General features: G+C 41.2%; 1 protein-coding gene across 2 annotated transcripts in view; it reads left to right on the top strand.

Annotated features, from left to right (window-relative positions):
* Positions 1 to 18,713, top strand: part of LOC135489656 (xaa-Pro aminopeptidase 1-like) — a 32,830-nt gene extending 14,117 nt beyond the window's left edge. For both annotated transcript variants that reach the window (XM_064775104.1, XM_064775103.1), the window contains 11 exons: positions 1,973 to 2,132; positions 2,662 to 2,793; positions 3,485 to 3,535; positions 5,538 to 5,596; positions 6,893 to 6,970; positions 7,486 to 7,557; positions 8,345 to 8,580; positions 9,704 to 9,775; positions 10,807 to 10,883; positions 11,775 to 11,873; positions 12,546 to 18,713. In XM_064775104.1, coding sequence (XP_064631174.1) covers positions 1,973 to 2,132; positions 2,662 to 2,793; positions 3,485 to 3,535; positions 5,538 to 5,596; positions 6,893 to 6,970; positions 7,486 to 7,557; positions 8,345 to 8,580; positions 9,704 to 9,775; positions 10,807 to 10,883; positions 11,775 to 11,873; positions 12,546 to 12,665 — 1,156 coding nt within the window. In that variant the 3' untranslated portion in view covers positions 12,666 to 18,713. The remainder of the gene's footprint in view (positions 1 to 1,972; positions 2,133 to 2,661; positions 2,794 to 3,484; positions 3,536 to 5,537; positions 5,597 to 6,892; positions 6,971 to 7,485; positions 7,558 to 8,344; positions 8,581 to 9,703; positions 9,776 to 10,806; positions 10,884 to 11,774; positions 11,874 to 12,545) is intronic.
* The last annotated feature ends 31 nt before the right edge of the window (positions 18,714 to 18,744 follow it).

Here is an 18,744-nt window from a genome sequence, read left to right as displayed (position 1 = left end):
ATTAAGGACACCCTCGGGACTGGCAAGTGCTGTCCTTAATAGAGAGGTGTCTTGATAAGAGAGGTCAAATTGAATGGAAACAACCATTTTGGTATCAAAATTAGTGTCCTTAATAGAGAGGGTGTCCATAATAGAGAGGTGTCCGTTAAGGGAAAACTGTACTTGTGCATTCAATTGCTATTCATACACAGTGGTATAGGGTTTTCTCATCGGTTGGCCAGTGTATCAATACCTTGCATAAGATCGTCAGTGAAAAGATGATCTGAATGTTAATAAATAATCATTGCCCTTTAATTCTCATACGCTACCCAGCATTCCACTGATGTTTATAGACAGTGTCTGCATGTAGCTCTTTTGGTCAAGAGTTTGTACATGCATCGGCTGGTGTATCAAAACCTTAAACCTTAACCCTTTAAGGACGGATGACGGTCATAGCCGCAACTTTTTCCAAGCCCAAGTGGCAGATGACGGCTATAGCCGCACACGTACCCGTCAATGCAACTATTCTAGCTCTCGAACGGGTAAACCCCCGCCCCTGGCAACGGTTTCTAATGATAGTTGGTATCCTTAGCTAAGCCCAGACGGCAGCACAGGTCGATAGGTCGTCTGCCTTATACTGAATTGCGCGGTTCTGTACACATGCATTTTGCATGCAAAAAGTGGCAGATTCTCGAAAGTCGAAACGACTTCTCAAGAGGAATGTAAGTGTTTTTTACTTCTTTTATCATACCTATGCATGCATCTACTTACAAATTAATGCAAAATGATACATAACATATTATTATTTTGGGTAAAAGTAATTTACCCGGAAACGCATAAAAAAGGCTAAAAATTAGGCAAAAAGGCTAAATTCAATTAGAAAAACGATTTCCTATACCTTATATATCACTTGCTCACAATTGTAGGCAAGAATAACGGTGTGGTACTAAAAAAAAAGTAGATTTTTACCAAAATTAATCCCGTCCAGGTGTGGTACTAAAAAACAAAAAAAGTAGATTTTTACCAAAAATTAATCCCGTCCTTAAAGGGTTAAATGGCTGTTACTGTGAGTCTACTACCTTGCCGAGGTGTAACAGCTTGGTACCTTAGCAACCCGGAAGGCCATGCTGTTTGGAGTATTACTCCTGGCAGGTTCAACCATGTCAGACAGGAAGGAGGAGAGCGGCGAGACTAAAGGTAGACTCCTGGTCCTCCATGTTGGGGGTTATGCTTGGGGCCAGTAACCCTGACAGGTAGAAACCAACCAATCACTACAGAAACCAGAACCATTAACAGAATTTCAAATGTGGGACCGGGGCGAACAGGAGTTTCCGGTTGGATATCCAACACTATGACGGACCCCAGTCAAAGTCATCCGGAAGTTGGGACCGTCAAGGGGAACCTCCTTGGGGCCAAAACCATGACCTGGTTGGGACATGGAACGTGCTCACACTCTATGACTAGTCAAGAACAGCCCAGGTTACCAAGGAAATGATGCGATACTTGGGATTAGTGAAAGAAAATGAGTAGACTCAGGTAACAGATAATGTCATGGTTGACTACTCTGGACGGCAAGATATATTTTTAACCTCTTGAATCCCAAAGCTTGAAAATCCCGGGAGCCCAGGGTGGTCACGTGGTTGCGAAATTAGGTCTAACTTTCACGATGTATAGCGCCCGCATACAACCACCAAAGTCTGTTACTGAGGCGCCATCTACCCAGGCATGTGCTAACTGACCCTACTGTACATCAAACACGCTAAAACAAGCAATAAACTACCGTCCCAGCTCTAGGGAATAAAAATGTCACTGAGACCGACCTGTCGGTCATTGGGAAAAAATGTTATTTCAACATGAACGACTGGTCAGTCACTGGGATTCAAGAGGTTAAGGCCTTATGCCCCAGCACCAGGGACGAAGAGGCCTAAGTAAGTCAATGTCAAGATGTTCTGTATCCGGTTGATAACATCGCTGTTCGTTTCTCTCTTTCAAGGTTGTTTATAGATGAAGATAAGGTCGATGACCCAGCCGTCCAAGATCACCTGAACGTCAACAATACATCTGAAGGTGCTTTAAAAGTCACACTTCAGCCGTACGAAGCGGTCAAAGAAGTGATTGCACAATTAGTCGCAAAAGAAAAGCAGAAAATTTGGGTGTGTGTTGATTCGATTACCAAATACATGATAACAATGATGATAACATTGAGTTTTTGTATCACACTTTCACTGTATTATTGTCTGTCCAAAGCACTTTACAATTGCAAACATCATTACCCAGCCTATCCAGAAATCTTTCTGATGCACCACGGGCCGCCACAATCGAGTGCATGCAAGGACGTTCGAGTTGAGAGTTACCAAGTGGCACTGGCCGGGTATCGAACTAGGGACCCCCTCGTTATTTCTTTCCAACAAATGGCTATGTCATTAGATTCCTTTTTGCAAACGTTTCAAGTCTAATGGAACAATTTCTATTTACAGTAGAACCTCTCTATTAAGGACACCCTCGGTACTGACACATGTGTCCTTAATAGAGAGGCATCCTGATTAGAGAGGTCAAATTGAATGGAAACAACCAATTTAGGACCAAAACTAGTGTCCTTAATAGAGAGGTGTCCGCTAAGAGAGCTTCCACTGTACGTCCTTTTGAAACAGGCTAAAATGCGTTGTCTTTCTCCTCTTCCAGATAAGCCGGAGTTCAAGTACCGCCTTGTTTAATATCATTCCTAAAACCCGTCGGTGCGAGGTACAGAGTCCAGTGGCAGTCATGAAGGCGGTTAAGAATGAGACTGAAATCAAATGCATGAGAAAAGCCCATGTAAGTTCGAAATTTGTTTGCTTATTCTGTGTTGGAAAAAAAATTTCTTCCAGAACTAGAGCCATGGCTCATTGTTTATGATGGCCTACTGGTTAAGGTGTCCGCCTCGTAAATGGAAGGTCAAAGATTCGAGGCCCGCTGTTTACCTCTTTCCAATGCAGCCGGTTGTTTAGCTGCCAGCTAGTGAAATATGGGGTACAAACTGCCTTCTCACCAGGCACCTGGCATTGGAGATAGGAGTTTGGAAGTAAAGAGTGTCCCAGAAGCCAAAGCTGGCTGGCCCCTTCATCAGCTGATCAGGGGTGACACTATACTAAATAATACTTTACTTTTATTGGGAAGGATTTCTCGGATTTTTGAAGGATAGATGAATGAGTACTAATTTCTTTAGTGTTTATCTTTTTATTCAGCATGTCTAATCAACTTTAACTCTAATGGCAGTTGTTTCTTCATTTTCATACTCAATACTGTATAGGTTTGTCCGAATCAGTTTGAAGAGGAAGAAGTTCCTGGTAGAAATCCACACCCTGATTCATTTAGCCTCTGTCTCTAAAGCCTCCAAGCTAAAGTCACAACTCCAAACATCATCTGTTGTACTGCATCAGTCTGGGATCTGCGTCCACCATCAAAATATCTTCAGCTTTGTGGTCATTTGCCAGCTCACCTGAATGTCTCAGTTTATCATTTACAGATCAGGGATGCTGTCGCATTGTGTGAATACTTCCTCTGGCTGGAGAAAGAGGTCAGTATATGAAGACTTGAGGCGAATATATGAAGTCTCACAATTAAAGGTGTACGCCGTTCGTAATTACTTGTGGTCCAGTTAAATAGAAATCCACTAATACACAATGCCGTAGTGCAGTTATTGTGAATAAAAATTTGTTTAAACTTGGTATTCATAGTATTTGTATATCAGTCTACATAACGGCAATGTTGACATTTATATTTAGTATGTATTTCCGCAATTGGACATTTTTAGCTTCGCTAGCAATTTTTAATTGCCAGCGAAGCTTATCGCATACAGTCTTTCTATCGTTGAAACCATTAGGAAAGTAGTATGCCGAAAATCATGTAGGATAACCTGATCACCCCGAAGACGGAGTTTACATACAGCTGCATGTACATAGATGACGCGTAGTATCTTTTTCTCTGCCAACGTACGAACCTGCAATAAAATGTGTTCATGCGCACGGATATATAGTGCTTGATCCCGCGTAAGCTAAAACTTAATGATTACAAAGTTAAATACTTCTAATATGCAGGTCTAAAGTCTCGAATCGATTATCCTAACCTGTCCAATTTGGTAATAAAATCCAGAGTGAAAAATGAAATCGAGAAAAAATGGCGGATGCCGGAAAAGTGCATTGATGGTTCATCCGCTTATCACCGGAAAGCCCTCGATCTTTACTTTTTTAGGGCGCTAAATTTCAAAATACATGACGTCATTCGAGGTATTCCCCAAAAAACATGCGGTGTTTGCGTGCATGAATGAAACTTCTGCCGCGTTCACCTCTGCTGCTGGCCTTTCCACTACATGCTTTGCACTATATCGTTATATAGAAGGCGGACGTACAGAGAATAGAAGAGCTGTTGTAGTCTCCGTTTATTCCGTTCCTTCCCACGTGTATACATCGTGAGTTGCACTAATGTTAGACTCATGGGTTACGCACGAGACTAACACTGAACGCCCGGCTCGTTTGATTATAAATGACCTAAATAACCTGCAGGTGATATGGCTTATTCCAGACCATGCTGACCTGAGACGAGTGCACTTGTTGCGTATGGTATTATGTATCAAAGAACCGCAACCTGATCATGAAATCAAATCAGGACGTCAATTAAATAAGTTTGTAGCAAGCAATCTGATTGACATGTCTGACACACTGTAACTGTCCACCAAGCGAATATATCATAGCTGCCAGGCTCTAGTTAAATTCAATTACAAATTCAAAATTTTTAACGAACGGCGTAGGCCTTTAATGAAGTTGTGCCTCCTATTGCAAATTATGAATACAAAATTTATCAGAAGTAGCCTGCTGGGTGAGTCGGTGGTACATCTGCCAGAGGCTACAGGCCCTCGTTGTGACATCACAGGTGTAAACAAACACGGCACTGACACGCGAGGCATGACACGAGGATTCAAACATGCTAATTATGAAGAAGAATTTAGATTTATGTGGCTTTAACCCTTTGCCTACATAGTGCGTACCCCATATGCAGTAATTTGCTATCTGAGGACACGTCACGCGTACTGGGTACGCCTCATAAAAAATTTGTGTTTTAAGTGAATGCATAGTACTGCCATCTGCTAACAACTTTTGTAACTACTCTAATGATTCACGCTGCCAGTACAAACATTCGGCGGCCATTAGAACTACACAATGGCGAGTACTCACGGCGTTTTTCACAGGTAAATACAATTATGGGAAAAGTGCTCTCGTGTCCCTGGTGGGTAGTGGCTCAGGACACAAAGGGTTAAACGCCATTATATTTTGCTTCGTTGTCAGAGTGCACAGCCTCAACCAGCACCTAAAAAATCAGTGAATAGAAAATCGAGGATTGGTGTATGCTAAGTTAATACTTTCATTATGACCAATCAAACAATAAATAGAAAATCGAGGATTGGTGTACTGTATAAGCTTTAGTTACTTTTATCATGACCAATCAATCAGTAAATAGAAAATCGAGGATTGGTGTAAGCTTTAGTTACTTTTATCACGACCAATCTCCTGTTTAATTTTCAGGTGCCAAAAGGAAACCTAACAGAACTCACGGCATCAGATTATCTGGAGGAACTCAGGAGGTAAGTCATCTTGATCCTTATAGCAGTGTGTGCCTGAGCATTCCATCAAAACAATCCATTCCCATGCGCATTGAATAAGTTCTACACCCAGACATTAGAGATAGGGCTCACAGTGTCAGCGCCCCACATCTCTGGGAACAATCTGCCAGCAGATATAAGATCGTGCAATACCTGGCAGCTTTTGAAAAATGAATTAAGACTTATCTTTTAAAATAATATTTTCAATAGGACTTCTACCACCTTTTAACTACCAATGTTTTAAGATTGTCAATGTTTTATAAGGTAAATTGGTTTTATATGTACAGTAGAACCTCTCTATTTAGGACACCCTCGGGACTGGCAAATGCTGTCCTTAATAGAGAGGTGTCCTGATTAGAGAGGTCAAATTGAATGGAAACTACCATTTTGGGATCAAAACTAGTGTCCTTAATGGAGAGGGTGGCCTTAATAGAGAGGTGTTCGTTAAGGGAGGTTCTACTGTATGTAAATCACCGCTGTCAACTTACTTTAAAGCAGCGCTATAGAAATTCTTATATCATTATTATTATTAAGAGTAATACAGTAGAACCTCCCTTGACCTCTCAATTGAGGACACTAGGTTTGGTCCCAAATTGGTTGTTTCTATTCAATTTGACCTCTCTAATCAGGACACCTCTCTATCAAGGACAACACTTGTCAGTCCCGAGGGTGTCCTTAATAGATAGGTTCCACTGTATATTGAATGCCCTCTGCCGGACTGCAGGTGCACTAAATCCAAATACAATGGAACCGTCATTAGCGGACAACTGTCTTTTAAAGACACCCTCTCTAGTGAGGACACTAGTTTTGGTCCCAAATTGGTTGTTTCCCTTCACTTGGGCCTCCCTAGTCAGGCCAGCATTATCAAGGACAGCAATTGTCAGTCGGTTGTAGCCAGTGTGATGTTTTTATAAAGCAAACTGGTACAGTTATGACCCTGGTACAATTATGGCCCATTCAGTGTTGAAAATAGCTGACAGTGCACAATAATGAGGGTATACAGTAGAACCTCTCTATTAAGGACACCCTCAGGACTGACAAGTACTGTCCTTAATAGAGAGGTGTCCTGATCAGAGAGGTCAAATTGAATCAAAACAACTCATTTGGGACCAAAACTGTTGTCCTTAATAGAGAGGTTGTCCTTAATAGAGAGGTGTCTGCTAAGGGAGGTTCCACTGTACTAGTCTTGGGCCTATAATTGTACCACCTTTACCTTACAGTGTACAGTTATCTTTTGGGTTCAGATTTAATATCATAGTCACTTTTCTCTTCCTCCAGCCGACAGGAAGACTTCGTCAGCCTCAGTTTTGATACAATCTCAAGCAGTGGTCCACATGGTGCCGTCATTCATTATAAGTAAGTTGTGTTGACTCTCGTTTGTAGAGAGCATGTGAAATCGTCAATCCGCTGCCAACCAACCATCAACTGTGATACAACAACCTCTACTGTCAGCGAACTTTTTATGCTCAAAATACATTCTTTTTTGTTCATTATTACAGATATAAGGTACAAAAACTACCCCTAATAAGCTTTCTTAAAGGGGGACTATAGGCAGGAGCAGAGGGGCTAATTTGGCCATCTTCAGGTGACTAACATACACAGTGAGAGCCCTGGGGTAATGTCAGATTCAGCACTAAATATGTTCCTCGTACAAGTGTGAATCATTTCGACGTACTCTGAGATGTGAGAGACCCCTCTTGGCGACTTTGTGTAACTTTATGTTGCCTGCCTGGCTGCTGCCTACATTGTCCCTTTAATACTATTGAGTCATTTTACCTTGATGTGGTGCAACAGATTTTGTACTTTTATGACCCGTACAGCTATAAAAACACTTGGCGGAAAATCAAACAGTTTTTTACAATCTTTTTCAGAGTTACGCCAGAAACAGATCGACCACTTTCAACCGATGAACTCTACCTCTGTGATTCTGGTGGACAGTACAAGTAAGCCTGTTTATTTTTAGAGTTAGGAGCTAGCATTTGAAATCATCCAAAATATGGTTAAACTGTGAGACACTTGTAAGATAAATTACCACTGACCAAAATTTCTGTGCCCAAATATTGCTTCATGAGATACGTCATGCATTTATGCACCCGTCAAAAAGTATCTTGACCCCCCCTCAAGTGTTCGCCCTGTATTCACTTTAGCAAAAAAGCAATTAGGTCACCCTTGATTCACAACCAAACATGTAAAATATGGTCAGGATTCACCATTGATTCACACCAACGCCGAATCCGTGTCGATGCCTGGGGGGTTGGGGTCAACATGCTTTTTGACAGGTGCACTATTAAATGGTTCGTTCAAGAGATGAACCTCTTGTTGAAGATGGCCAGTTTAGCCCCCAATAAACTCTTGTGTGTAGTTCCCCTTTAACAAGTTTTCATAGTGACCTTTTCATATTAAGGGAAGTACTCGAGAGAAGTGCTACTGGAATGATGTTTTCATAAACTCGGCTGAAAGTTACTGTGAGGCAGCCCAACTACAGTGTACACCATTGGACCCCCAAACCCAGATTGTGTCTGACTGACTCCTCCAAAAATTCATTCCGCACTGTGTCACGCAATATTGATAAGTTTTTTTTGCTTTAATCGAAAGCCACTGTACATGCATGAGAGTTACTACGCATTAGAAGGCACTGTAAACCATCGCGGCATATTTAAGCCAAAAAGGAACCTGTAAAACGTTGGATGCTTTCTAAAAAACCTTTTTATCATTTTACTATTTCTCCAGAGATGGCACCACCGATGTGACAAGAACGATGCATTTTGGAACGCCGACCGACCACCAGAAGAAATGTTTTACTCGGGTCCTGAAAGGAGTCATCCAGTTAGCTGCTGCCATATTCCCGAATGGTCTAAAGGGATTGATGTTGGACACGTTAGCGAGGACGCATTTATGGGATATTGGTCTCGATTATTTACACGGGACGGGACATGGTGTTGGAGCTTTCCTTAATGTCCATGAAGGTAAGGCCGGGTTGGCAATGTTGACCTGTCATATTAACCTGTTAACTGCGTAAGACGTCATATGACGTCCTGGCCTAAAGGCCGTGCATTGCGTAAGACGTTATATGGCGTCCTATGTTTGTGATTTGCCTAAGCCCAGGCAACACTGAGAAACTCGATGGGAATTCCCTTAGATCGTCAGCACAGTGTAGTTTAGTTTCAGAACACTACGGGCCACCACTGGCACCAGTTTTTGAGCTGATCAAGGCTACAGCATGCAAGAAGAAGCGGCTGTTAGATGAGTGTAAGCTAAGTAATTACGCAATGTGACGTGGTTAACAAATAAATAATTACGCGGTTAACAGGTTAAAGGACAACTTTAGGAGCCATGTGGGTCAGATTAATTGAAATCTATAGCAAAACGCTTATAAAAATGGGGAGTTTTGAACGGCCCGGTTAAAACCTAAGGCGGGAATAAGCTTCCATTGATAAATGTTAGCAGTTTCGAGTTCCCCTCTGGTAGTTGATTATGTAGCCAGTGATCTGCATAAGAAGTAATCACCAATTTAGCTATTTTTACCATGTTCCGCTAAATAATAATAATAATCATGAGACTTCTGTAGCGCTTAATCCAACTGGTTTCAGTCGCTCAAAGCGCTTCACATTATTACCCCTAGCTATTGGCCTGTACATTCTTGGTTCAAGCTCTACTCTCTGGGAGTATTACAGGTCCGAGCTGCAGCTATACAGCACTCAGGACTAACATTCATAGTTTGCCATCTCTGCCAGCTAGGTACCCATTTACTCTTGGGTGGAGAGAAGTAAGTAAGGTAAAGTGCCTTGCTCAAGGACACAAAGACCAAGCAGCGATGACCCTTTCGAGAATCTTTCGAGAAAATGAACCTATGCACTTACGTAAGAAGGTAAGTGCATAGGCCTAAAATAAACTGTGTTTGTAAACAAGTCTCTTGATGGCGTCCACCACAAGCCAGCACCATACATGTTGTAACAAAATAATTAACTCAGGTCCTATTTGACCAACAACCGAACAACGTCAAACCCTGGTTCATGCTGTGGATACTGAGCAATAGTCTGTGGTTGACCCTTGGTTTCGAATAAAGATCTGAATAACCTTCCTTTGCAGGTCCATGTCGCATCAGTCCAAAGGTCACTGCCAGCGAAATAGGTTTGAAGGAAGGCATGATACTCTCTGATGGTAAGTTATGACCTGATGCTCAACGTGGGGAGGGGAGGGGGAGGGGAGAGGGAGGGGTTCTAATGGTTAAATAAGGTGTTGGAAGGCTACCATCATTGGTTCCTTTCTGACAAGAACACATTGTTTATGAACCTTTGCGAGTGTTTGTTAATTGCCATGTTTATGTTATTATTATTTACTATTAGTGTTTTTGTGTTGGGTTCAGAGGTAGGGAATCGCTGCCTGATGGCAACACATGTCTCATCCAGGTAGCTTGCTAATGCATAAGGCTGATGCACTATGGGAATTTCCTTTTGTGGTCTTAGTGGTGATCAAGGACTGAGTGTCGGACTAATTACATGTACAGTGGAACCTCCCTTAGCGGACACCTCTCTATAAAGGACACTAGTTTTGGTCCCAAATTGGTTGTTTCCATTCAATTTGACCTCTCTAATCAGGACACCTCTCTGATAAGGACACCACTTTTCAGTCCCAAGGGTGTCCTCAATAGAGAGGTTCTACTGTATACTCGAGCATCTTGAAGACGACTGGAGTCTTTAATACCAGAAGCATATCACTTATGCTTTTCGCAAATCGCCGCTACAGGCTTTAAACTAGACAAAAAAAGGTCGCCCTGCATTCCAGCTAAGAAAGGAGTTACTAGACCTTTCAGCTAAAGTGCTGTCCAACAGTGGCAGCTAGCAACAGATACTATTTAAAGGGGTACGCCGTTCGTAATTACTTGTGGTCCAGTTAAATAGAAATCCACTAATACACAATGCCGTAGTGCAGTTATTGTGAATACAAATTTGTTTGGTATTCATAGTATTTGTATATCAGTCTACACAACGGCAATGTTGAAATTTATATTTAGCATGTATTTTCGCAATTGGACATTTTTAAATTCAATTACAAATTCAAAATTTTTAACGAACGGCGTAGGCCTTTAATAAGAGCCAATGCAGAAGTAGGAGAAGGGACTGGGCTGAAAACCTGATATCTCTTTTGACAATTTTTGGGATCGTAAATATGTTTTTTGTCATCTATTTCAGAGCCAGGATATTATGAAGATGGCAGCTTCGGAATTCGCATCGAAAATCTTGTCGTAGTGGAGAAGGCAGACACCGAGGTAAGGCCAAAACAAGTTAATGTTATCTTTCTGGTTTCCGCCCGCGTCAATTCCAACCCCCGTGCGTCAATATCTTTTAATTTTTCCATTCAGTAGCCAGCAGACGATATCCTACACCTGAGCACCACCTGGTGTTTATTTGAACTACCCTCTTATACGCACGACTCATCGTTGGAATTTCCCTCTAGGCGTGCATTGATGTGTACACATTATTCAGCATTGTTTGGCCACATGCCGCTAGGGGTGTGAGTAGGGACACCCCACGCGAGCATTTCATTACGTCATGGCAGCTAATTTTCATTCTTTCTAAATCTGTGCTGTTTTTACCTCTGTGTTATAAATATTAGATTGGATATTGCCAAATAAGCTTACTAAACGTAATAAGAATTATCACAGAAAAAAAAACCCCGCATGAACGCATCCATTTTCAGTTGACCATGAAACCAGAAACATAACATTAACTTTGTTTGGCCTAAAGACATGTATATCAGTGAAGAAATGGGATGTGGTTTGGTCTCCTAAACAAATAGTCAATATAATGATGAGACATTTCCCATTTTTGGACGATTTAATTTTTTCAGGAGTGAGGAAATTGGATATTTGGCCTCGTAAACAAATAGTTAATATAATGATGAGACATTTCCCATTTTTGGACGATTTAATTTTTTCGCCTCCTAATGGCTTACTGGTAAATTTGACAGCAAAATGGAAAAATCTATGAACATTTTCAAATTCGAACAAAAAGATAAGCATATTTTGCAAGTTTAGGAAGTTCTAAGGCCAGCATTTTCAAAGGAAATGTATCAATATTTTCGCTCTGGGCACTGTTACATCTCTGATACCAAAGTGTTGTCAGAGCCCCTGACATAAAAATTCCCGTCTCTATTCCAGCATAACTTCAAGAACAAAGGCTTCCTCACATTCGACACCATCACCCTTGTGCCTCTTCAGCAGAAGATGCTTGTGCCGGAGTTACTAACAGAAAAGGAGGTATAGTTTACCCACATGTGCTTAGATGCTGGCTATTTTCAAGTCAAATTTTTGTGGCAACTGCAAGTATGACCATATGGTAACCAGACCTATTTAGATTTATTTATTTATTGTTGCATCCGCAGGGGAGAGATAGCATATAAAAATATCATATATACATGTATATACAACATTACATTAGATGAAATGCACATAGATAGCAAAAACAATACACACAACACTGTGCAGCGCAGTTAATTTAAAAGGCCTGGGTCAAAAGTTTCACCATCGAGTGCTCACCCTGTTGTGCCTCCTGCTGAGGAGGAGTCCACGATCCCGTCCTCTGCAGCGGGGACAACCAGCGGGCACAGCGAGGGGCTCCACGGAGAAAGAGCCAGTTTAGTTGGCGAAAGGCCGACAGAAATTATCGAGTCCAGCAGGGTGCCCTGCACACAAACCCAACCAGCGATCCGTTTAGATAAAAAAGCATAATTAAGAGACATGGCGGGAGAATCCTGGACAAAAATTATGTTAAATAGTGAGCACCTTTAATACTTAACACTATCAGATGAGAGAAGGTAGCCAGATTGATATGATGTAATGCAGTAAACCGTTGCTAAACCTTGGTGCCTGATTGTTGGGCGGTAATCTGAAAGCCGCCCGGAAAACGCTGACCTAATATAACTTTTTCAGATCGACTGGATCAACGACTACCATGAACAATGTCGAACGGTCGTTGGTGACGAGCTCAAGAAACAAGGCAAGATGGATGTTTACGATTGGTTGATCAGACAGACTCAAACCATTGGATGAGGTTGCCCAGTAAAAGGATCAGTAGTATCAATTGCGAGGCCAGCAAAGCATGTATTGTACTTTTAGATTACATCAAGTATTGTTAATTGTCGGATCAGCACTACATGTATTGTGCTTTATAGTGTTCAGCAAGTAGTGTTAATTGCCAGGCCACCAATACATATATTGTACTTTATAGAGTGCATGTACATCAAGTATGGTCAATTGTCAGGTCAGCACTACATGTATTGTGCTTTATAGACTACATCAAGTACAGTAGAACCTCTATATTAAGGACACCCATGGGACTGACAAGTGCTGTACTTAATAGAGAGGTGTCCTGATTAGAGAGGTCAAATTGAATGGAAACCAATTTGGGACCAAAAGTAGTGTCCTTAAAAGAGAGGTTGTCCTTAATACAGAGGTTGTCCTTAATAGAGAGGTTGTCCTTAATAGAGAGGTGTCCGCTAAGGGAGGTTCCACGGTATTAATTGCCGGGCCACCAATACACATTTCACAAAAGGTCTACAATAGGGAAATGAACAACAAGTCTGTATCAACCTGTCAAGTTCAGATGCGACAAGCGCCTAGTTTTGGTAGAGCGGGTCACATTTTGTAAAGAGTACATCAGGTATTGGATGCTTCAGCAACATATAAGGGCCGATTAGACGCTTTCCAAAAAGACCGCATAAGACTGCATTCCGATCCGATCCGATCGAACCCCATTCCAGACTGGATGTGGTCTCATTTTAATGTACCCATTTAGACGCTCAACGGCAATGAGGACTGATGTGGACTTATTTCTTTTGGTTCCACCAATAATCCGCAGGATGTCGCGGTGGCGTCACCGATTTAGCGCCAGAATGCGGGTTGTAATGGTACTAGGCAAGCTCGTTCTTATGGTAGCTGCTGTCTAGCTTCCGCTGAATGGATTGATCGCTCCAAATATGTATGAGATCGAAAACAACCGTGTCCGTGAACTTATCCTTCACCATATTGGAATAATGAAAATAAGCCAAGAGAAAATACTATAAAACTGACAATCAAAACGACATTAATTCTCGTGAAAATACACGTGTTTATAATGAAAGGAAGTATTGCCGAAGTACCAAATCCAATACGCATGAAAATAAATTAGTCCAGATGAGACCGCATTAGGCCCGATCGCGTTTGGACGACCCAATTTGATCCGGATGCATCCGGATTAGCCCCGATGGAACCAGCAAAAGAGGTGGACCACTTGAAGACCCGATGGGACCACATGAGACCCGATCGGTTTGCGTTTACACCAGGGAAATTTAGACCGCATTCGGATTCGATCGGATCTCATCGGGCCTTTTTTCTGTCGTCTAAACGGCCCTATGAACTATAAGCAAACATTCCACAAGACATTTTTTGTTTACTTTCGAATGTAAATCACTAGTGGTGTCGACAAAGAATGTAACTCTACAGGCATCCTTACCCTTTTGTATCACCACTATCGAGATCCACAAACCATGACGGATTCCATCGATTTTCCTGTTTTTTCGGCGCGCTCTCAGCGCGTGCTCCATCACAGCGCTGATATGAGAACTTAAAGAGGGCAAAGGTCAACGCCGATTGCAGGTGTTCACCTCGTCGCCTGTTTCGGCAACAGTCCAACTAATGCAAGTTTAGTGCATTTTATGAATCCGCTTAATGGGCACAGGGTTGTAGGTTGTCGGATACTACTGCAGTTGCTGAGATCGTTCCGTTAGATATGTTCTGATTGGTTCAAAATCGAGGCTACTTGCCTGGGCTAAAAAACAGCTTCTTGGGCGGAAAATGTCAAGGGTTTGGGTGAGTGAATTGGTGATCTCAAAACATTGCGGGTCAGGATGAACTGTAAAGCAAACATTCCACAAGACCTTTTTGTTCACTTTCAAATGTAAATCACCAGTGGTGTCTACAAAGAATTGTTTACCTTATAACTACCTTATTCTGCATAAGGTATACCTTTAGTGCTGGCCAAGCATTCAATACTTCTCCTTCTTGATAACTAGGTTTTCAATTCTATAACACTGTTAATCTAGAGATGTCGGTCTGCCTTTTTTTCCTGTTACGGTTAAATTGTGGAACCAAATGGCCTTAGAAAGAAAAATCTAATAGAAGTACTTGTAACAAGGTTGTCAAAACACTATGTTTTAAAGGGGTACACTGTTGGTAATTACTTGTGGTCGAGTTGAATAGAAATCCACTAATACACGATGCCGTAGTGCAGTTATTGTGAATACAAATTTGTTTAAACTTGGTATTCATAGTATTTGTATATCAGTCTACACAACGGTACGGCAGCAGATTAGTGCCATAAAAAATAAAATATTATCTCGTTATTACGAGATCTTTTCTCGTTATTACGCGATGTTATCTCGTTATTACGCGATGTTATCTCGTTATTACGAGATCTTTTCTCGTTATTACGCGATCTTTTCTCGTTATTACGAGATGTTATCTCGTTATTATGCGATGTTTTTCTCGTTATTTTCACCATTGTTCAGTCCAAGATTGAAATAGAACCGTACAAGAAGTTCCCTCATATTAGGCATGTTAGGACACGACGATGGTATATGGGTCTATAAAGTACGGACCTTTCCCGCGCTTGATCCTGAGCTTTAATCCTCGATGTTGCGTGCACTTTCGCATCTCGTAATAACGAGAAAAGATCTCGTAATAACGAGATAACATCTCGTAATAACGAGAAAAGATCGCGTAATAACGAGAAAAGATCTCGTAATAACGAGATAACATCTCGTAATAACGAGAAAAGATCGCGTAATAACGAGAAAAGATCTCGTAATAACGAGAAAATATTTTATTTTTTATGGCACTAATCTGCTGCTGTACAACGGCAATGTTGACATTTATATTTAGTATGTATTTACGCAATTGACAATTTTCAATTTCAATTACAAATTCAACATTTTTTAACGAACGGTGTACGCCTTTAAGGTACACCAAGTCCACATCTACATTGTATTTCACAAAACTGCGTAATATTAAATGGCCATGAATATTTTGGGTTTACAAGTATTTTATCCTTGAATTATTACCCTAATCAAAAAAAACTTACCCTTGACTAGGGTACTGTGAGGTATTATTAGGTATTCTAGGGTAAACATGGGGGTAATTTGGCCCAAATTTTGTCAGCATGGACCTCCTTTGAATACAACACTTCTCAAATATCCAAGAATATAAAATATTTTTGTTTGGTTATTGTGCCATGACAAAAACATGTGCTATTTACATGTGTGAATTATTTATTGTAATCGCAAATTGATTTGTCCTAACGTGTTTATACGTATTAACTTGTCCAGTAGCTGCTCAAAGCAGCTGCATCCGACTAATATCCAATTTTCGCTGCATGTCATACGGTAGATTTTTGTTAAATGTAATAAATCTCTATCATGTGATGATTGTGCTTTAAAGTGCGACTGTAGGCAGCAGCTAGGCAGGAAGGATAAAGCTACACAAAGCTGCCAATAGGGGTCTCTCACATCTCACAGTACGTCGAAATGATTCACGCTTGTACGAGGAATATATTTAGTGCTGAATCTGACATGATCCAGGGCTCTTACTGTGTATATTAGTCACCTGAAGATGGCCTCTCTGCTCCTGCCTATAGTCCCCCTTTAACTTGTCCTGTAGCTAATCAAAGCAGTGGCAACAGACTGATATCCAATTTTAGCTGCATGTCATACGGCAGACTTTTGTCAAATGCAATAAAAATCTCTTTTATGTGATGAAATTCAGTTGTCTGCATTGTGCTTTGAATGCATTGCAGACAAGCTGTTTAAATTGCAGCTGACATTGTATAATGTAGGTTCAGTGCACCATTAAATCTGGTGTACATTTTGTAAACAACGACTATAGATAAATTTTCATGAATGACCTTTTTAGCTCACCTCTTAGCAGAGGTGAGCTTATCCCATAACGTGGCGTCCGTCGTCCGTCGTCCGTCGTCGTCGTCGTCGTCGTCCGTCGTCCGTTAGCAGGGCACGTTTCGTAACTGTTAGAGCTATTGAGTTGAAACTTGGTACACATGTACCCTTATGTAATGACACCTTGGAGACCAAGTTTCGGTCCGATTCGTTTCATGGTTTGGCCACCAGGGGGCCAAACGTTAAAAGTGAAAATATGCAATATCTCCCTCAATAGTAGTTGGGAAATTTTGAAAAAAATATGGTAGGTACTTCTAGCAAAGGTGCATCATATATCCTCCGGGTTTTTGATTTGACCTCCTTTTCAAGGTCACAGAGGTCAAATGGTGTAAATTGGCCGTTAGGATGTAACGATGGCACGTTTCTAAACTGCAATGACTATTGATACCAAATTTGGTACACATTTACCCCTTAGTCAGGTGATCTCAGGGACCGAAGTTTGGTCCAATATGATTCACCACTTGACCACCAGGGGGCAAAATCCAAAAACCTTAAAAATGTGATTATTCCTTAACTTCTTGCCCGATTGCCACCAATTTGATATCATGGGTACATCTAACCACCATACAGTATATGTCACACAGGTTTTCAATTTGACCGTCTTGTCAAGGTCACAGAGGTCAAATGACGTAAATTCGCCGTCAGGCCGTAACTATGGCACGTTTGTTAACTGCAATGACTATTGATCACAAATTAAGTACACATGTACCCCTTGGTCAGGTGATCTCAGGTACCGAAGTTTGGTGCGATCTGATTTGCCGTTTGGCCTCCAGGGAGGGGGCCAAATCCTAAATTCATCAAAATGCCATTATTCCTAGTAATGACTTGCCCGATTGGCACCAATTTTATATCATAGGTACATCTAATTCTAACAACCATTCAATGTGTCACCCGGGTCTTCTTTGATTTGACCTACTTTTCAAGGTCACAGAGGTCGAATGTACTGTAAATTGGCCATTTTGGGGAAATTGTAATTGCTTGGACCTACATCAAACCTAACACTACATGACACAATACCATGCTCTTTATCCATCTTTCCTCCACATGAGGTGAGCACAATGGCCCTGGCCATTTCATTTCTAAAAATCTCAAGTCTACCTCCACTTAGGGTTACAAAAATGGAGCAGTCATATCAAAATACTAATGTTTGATCATGTTCCGATGAGTTGACCTAAAATGTAAATGATTTTATCGCACATCGCAGCGGAGACTGTTGCTCATGAATATTCATCCTGGAATCAGTTGCCCAGTTGACCGGGAATCTCATCTTGATCTTGTGAATTCAAGGCAGGCCTTTCAACTTACCAAGCAGCATCCTCTGAGAGAGGCTGGGGAAATGTGTCCACAAGAAAAACAGCCAAAATGTCAGTGCTCCTTTGTAAATTTACTAAAATAACCTGTCTCTATCTACATGTAGTTACTTGAACCATTTGACATCATACATGTATGCACTGAATTTTGAATTTTTCTTGAAATAAATTAACCAGCAGGTTAGTCTATATGCTTCATGCATGCTTTGCAATATCGCCTCGCTATCAGCAGGACAAACAGGCAGCAGCTTATTAATACCAGATGAACACAACGTTATTTCGTTGGAAGGCTTCAACGACTCAGTTTTCCCAACGTTATCAAAAGCTTTCTCCTTTTCCCGGACAGACCAGCTCACCAGGTTGGAAGGCCCCTCTCATTCTCGGGAGGCTGGGGAATTGATTCTCCTTGGTGTTAATGCGAGCACCTTCAACAGTAAATACAGTGACCCCTAGGGACAGTTGATTTTTTTCACATGCTGAGAAAGCTACTATCAAAATTGCTGGTCTGTGACGCACTTTAGTTTCATGTCAGATATCATGCATTCATATACATGTATGTACAGTAGAACCTCTCTATTAAGGACACCCTCGGGACTGACAAGTACTGCCCTCAATAGAGAAGTGTCCTGATTAGAGGTCAAATTGAATGGAATGTACCAATCGGGACCAAAACTAGTGTCCTTTACAGAGAGGTTGTCCTTAGTAGAGAGGTGTCGGCTAAGGGAGGTTCCACTGTACTTCATACATTACATAGAGTAGTATTCTATACAAAAATGAAAAATAATAAAATTGATGTAAAAATATTTCTGAGTTTTGGTGTTCCTTCGATATCTG

The sequence above is a fragment of the Lineus longissimus genome, chromosome 6, assembly GCF_910592395.1.
Source record: "Lineus longissimus chromosome 6, tnLinLong1.2, whole genome shotgun sequence".
In the NCBI taxonomy this organism is placed as follows: domain Eukaryota; kingdom Metazoa; phylum Nemertea; class Pilidiophora; order Heteronemertea; family Lineidae; genus Lineus; species Lineus longissimus.
This window is presented reverse-complemented; position numbering and strand designations above follow the sequence as displayed.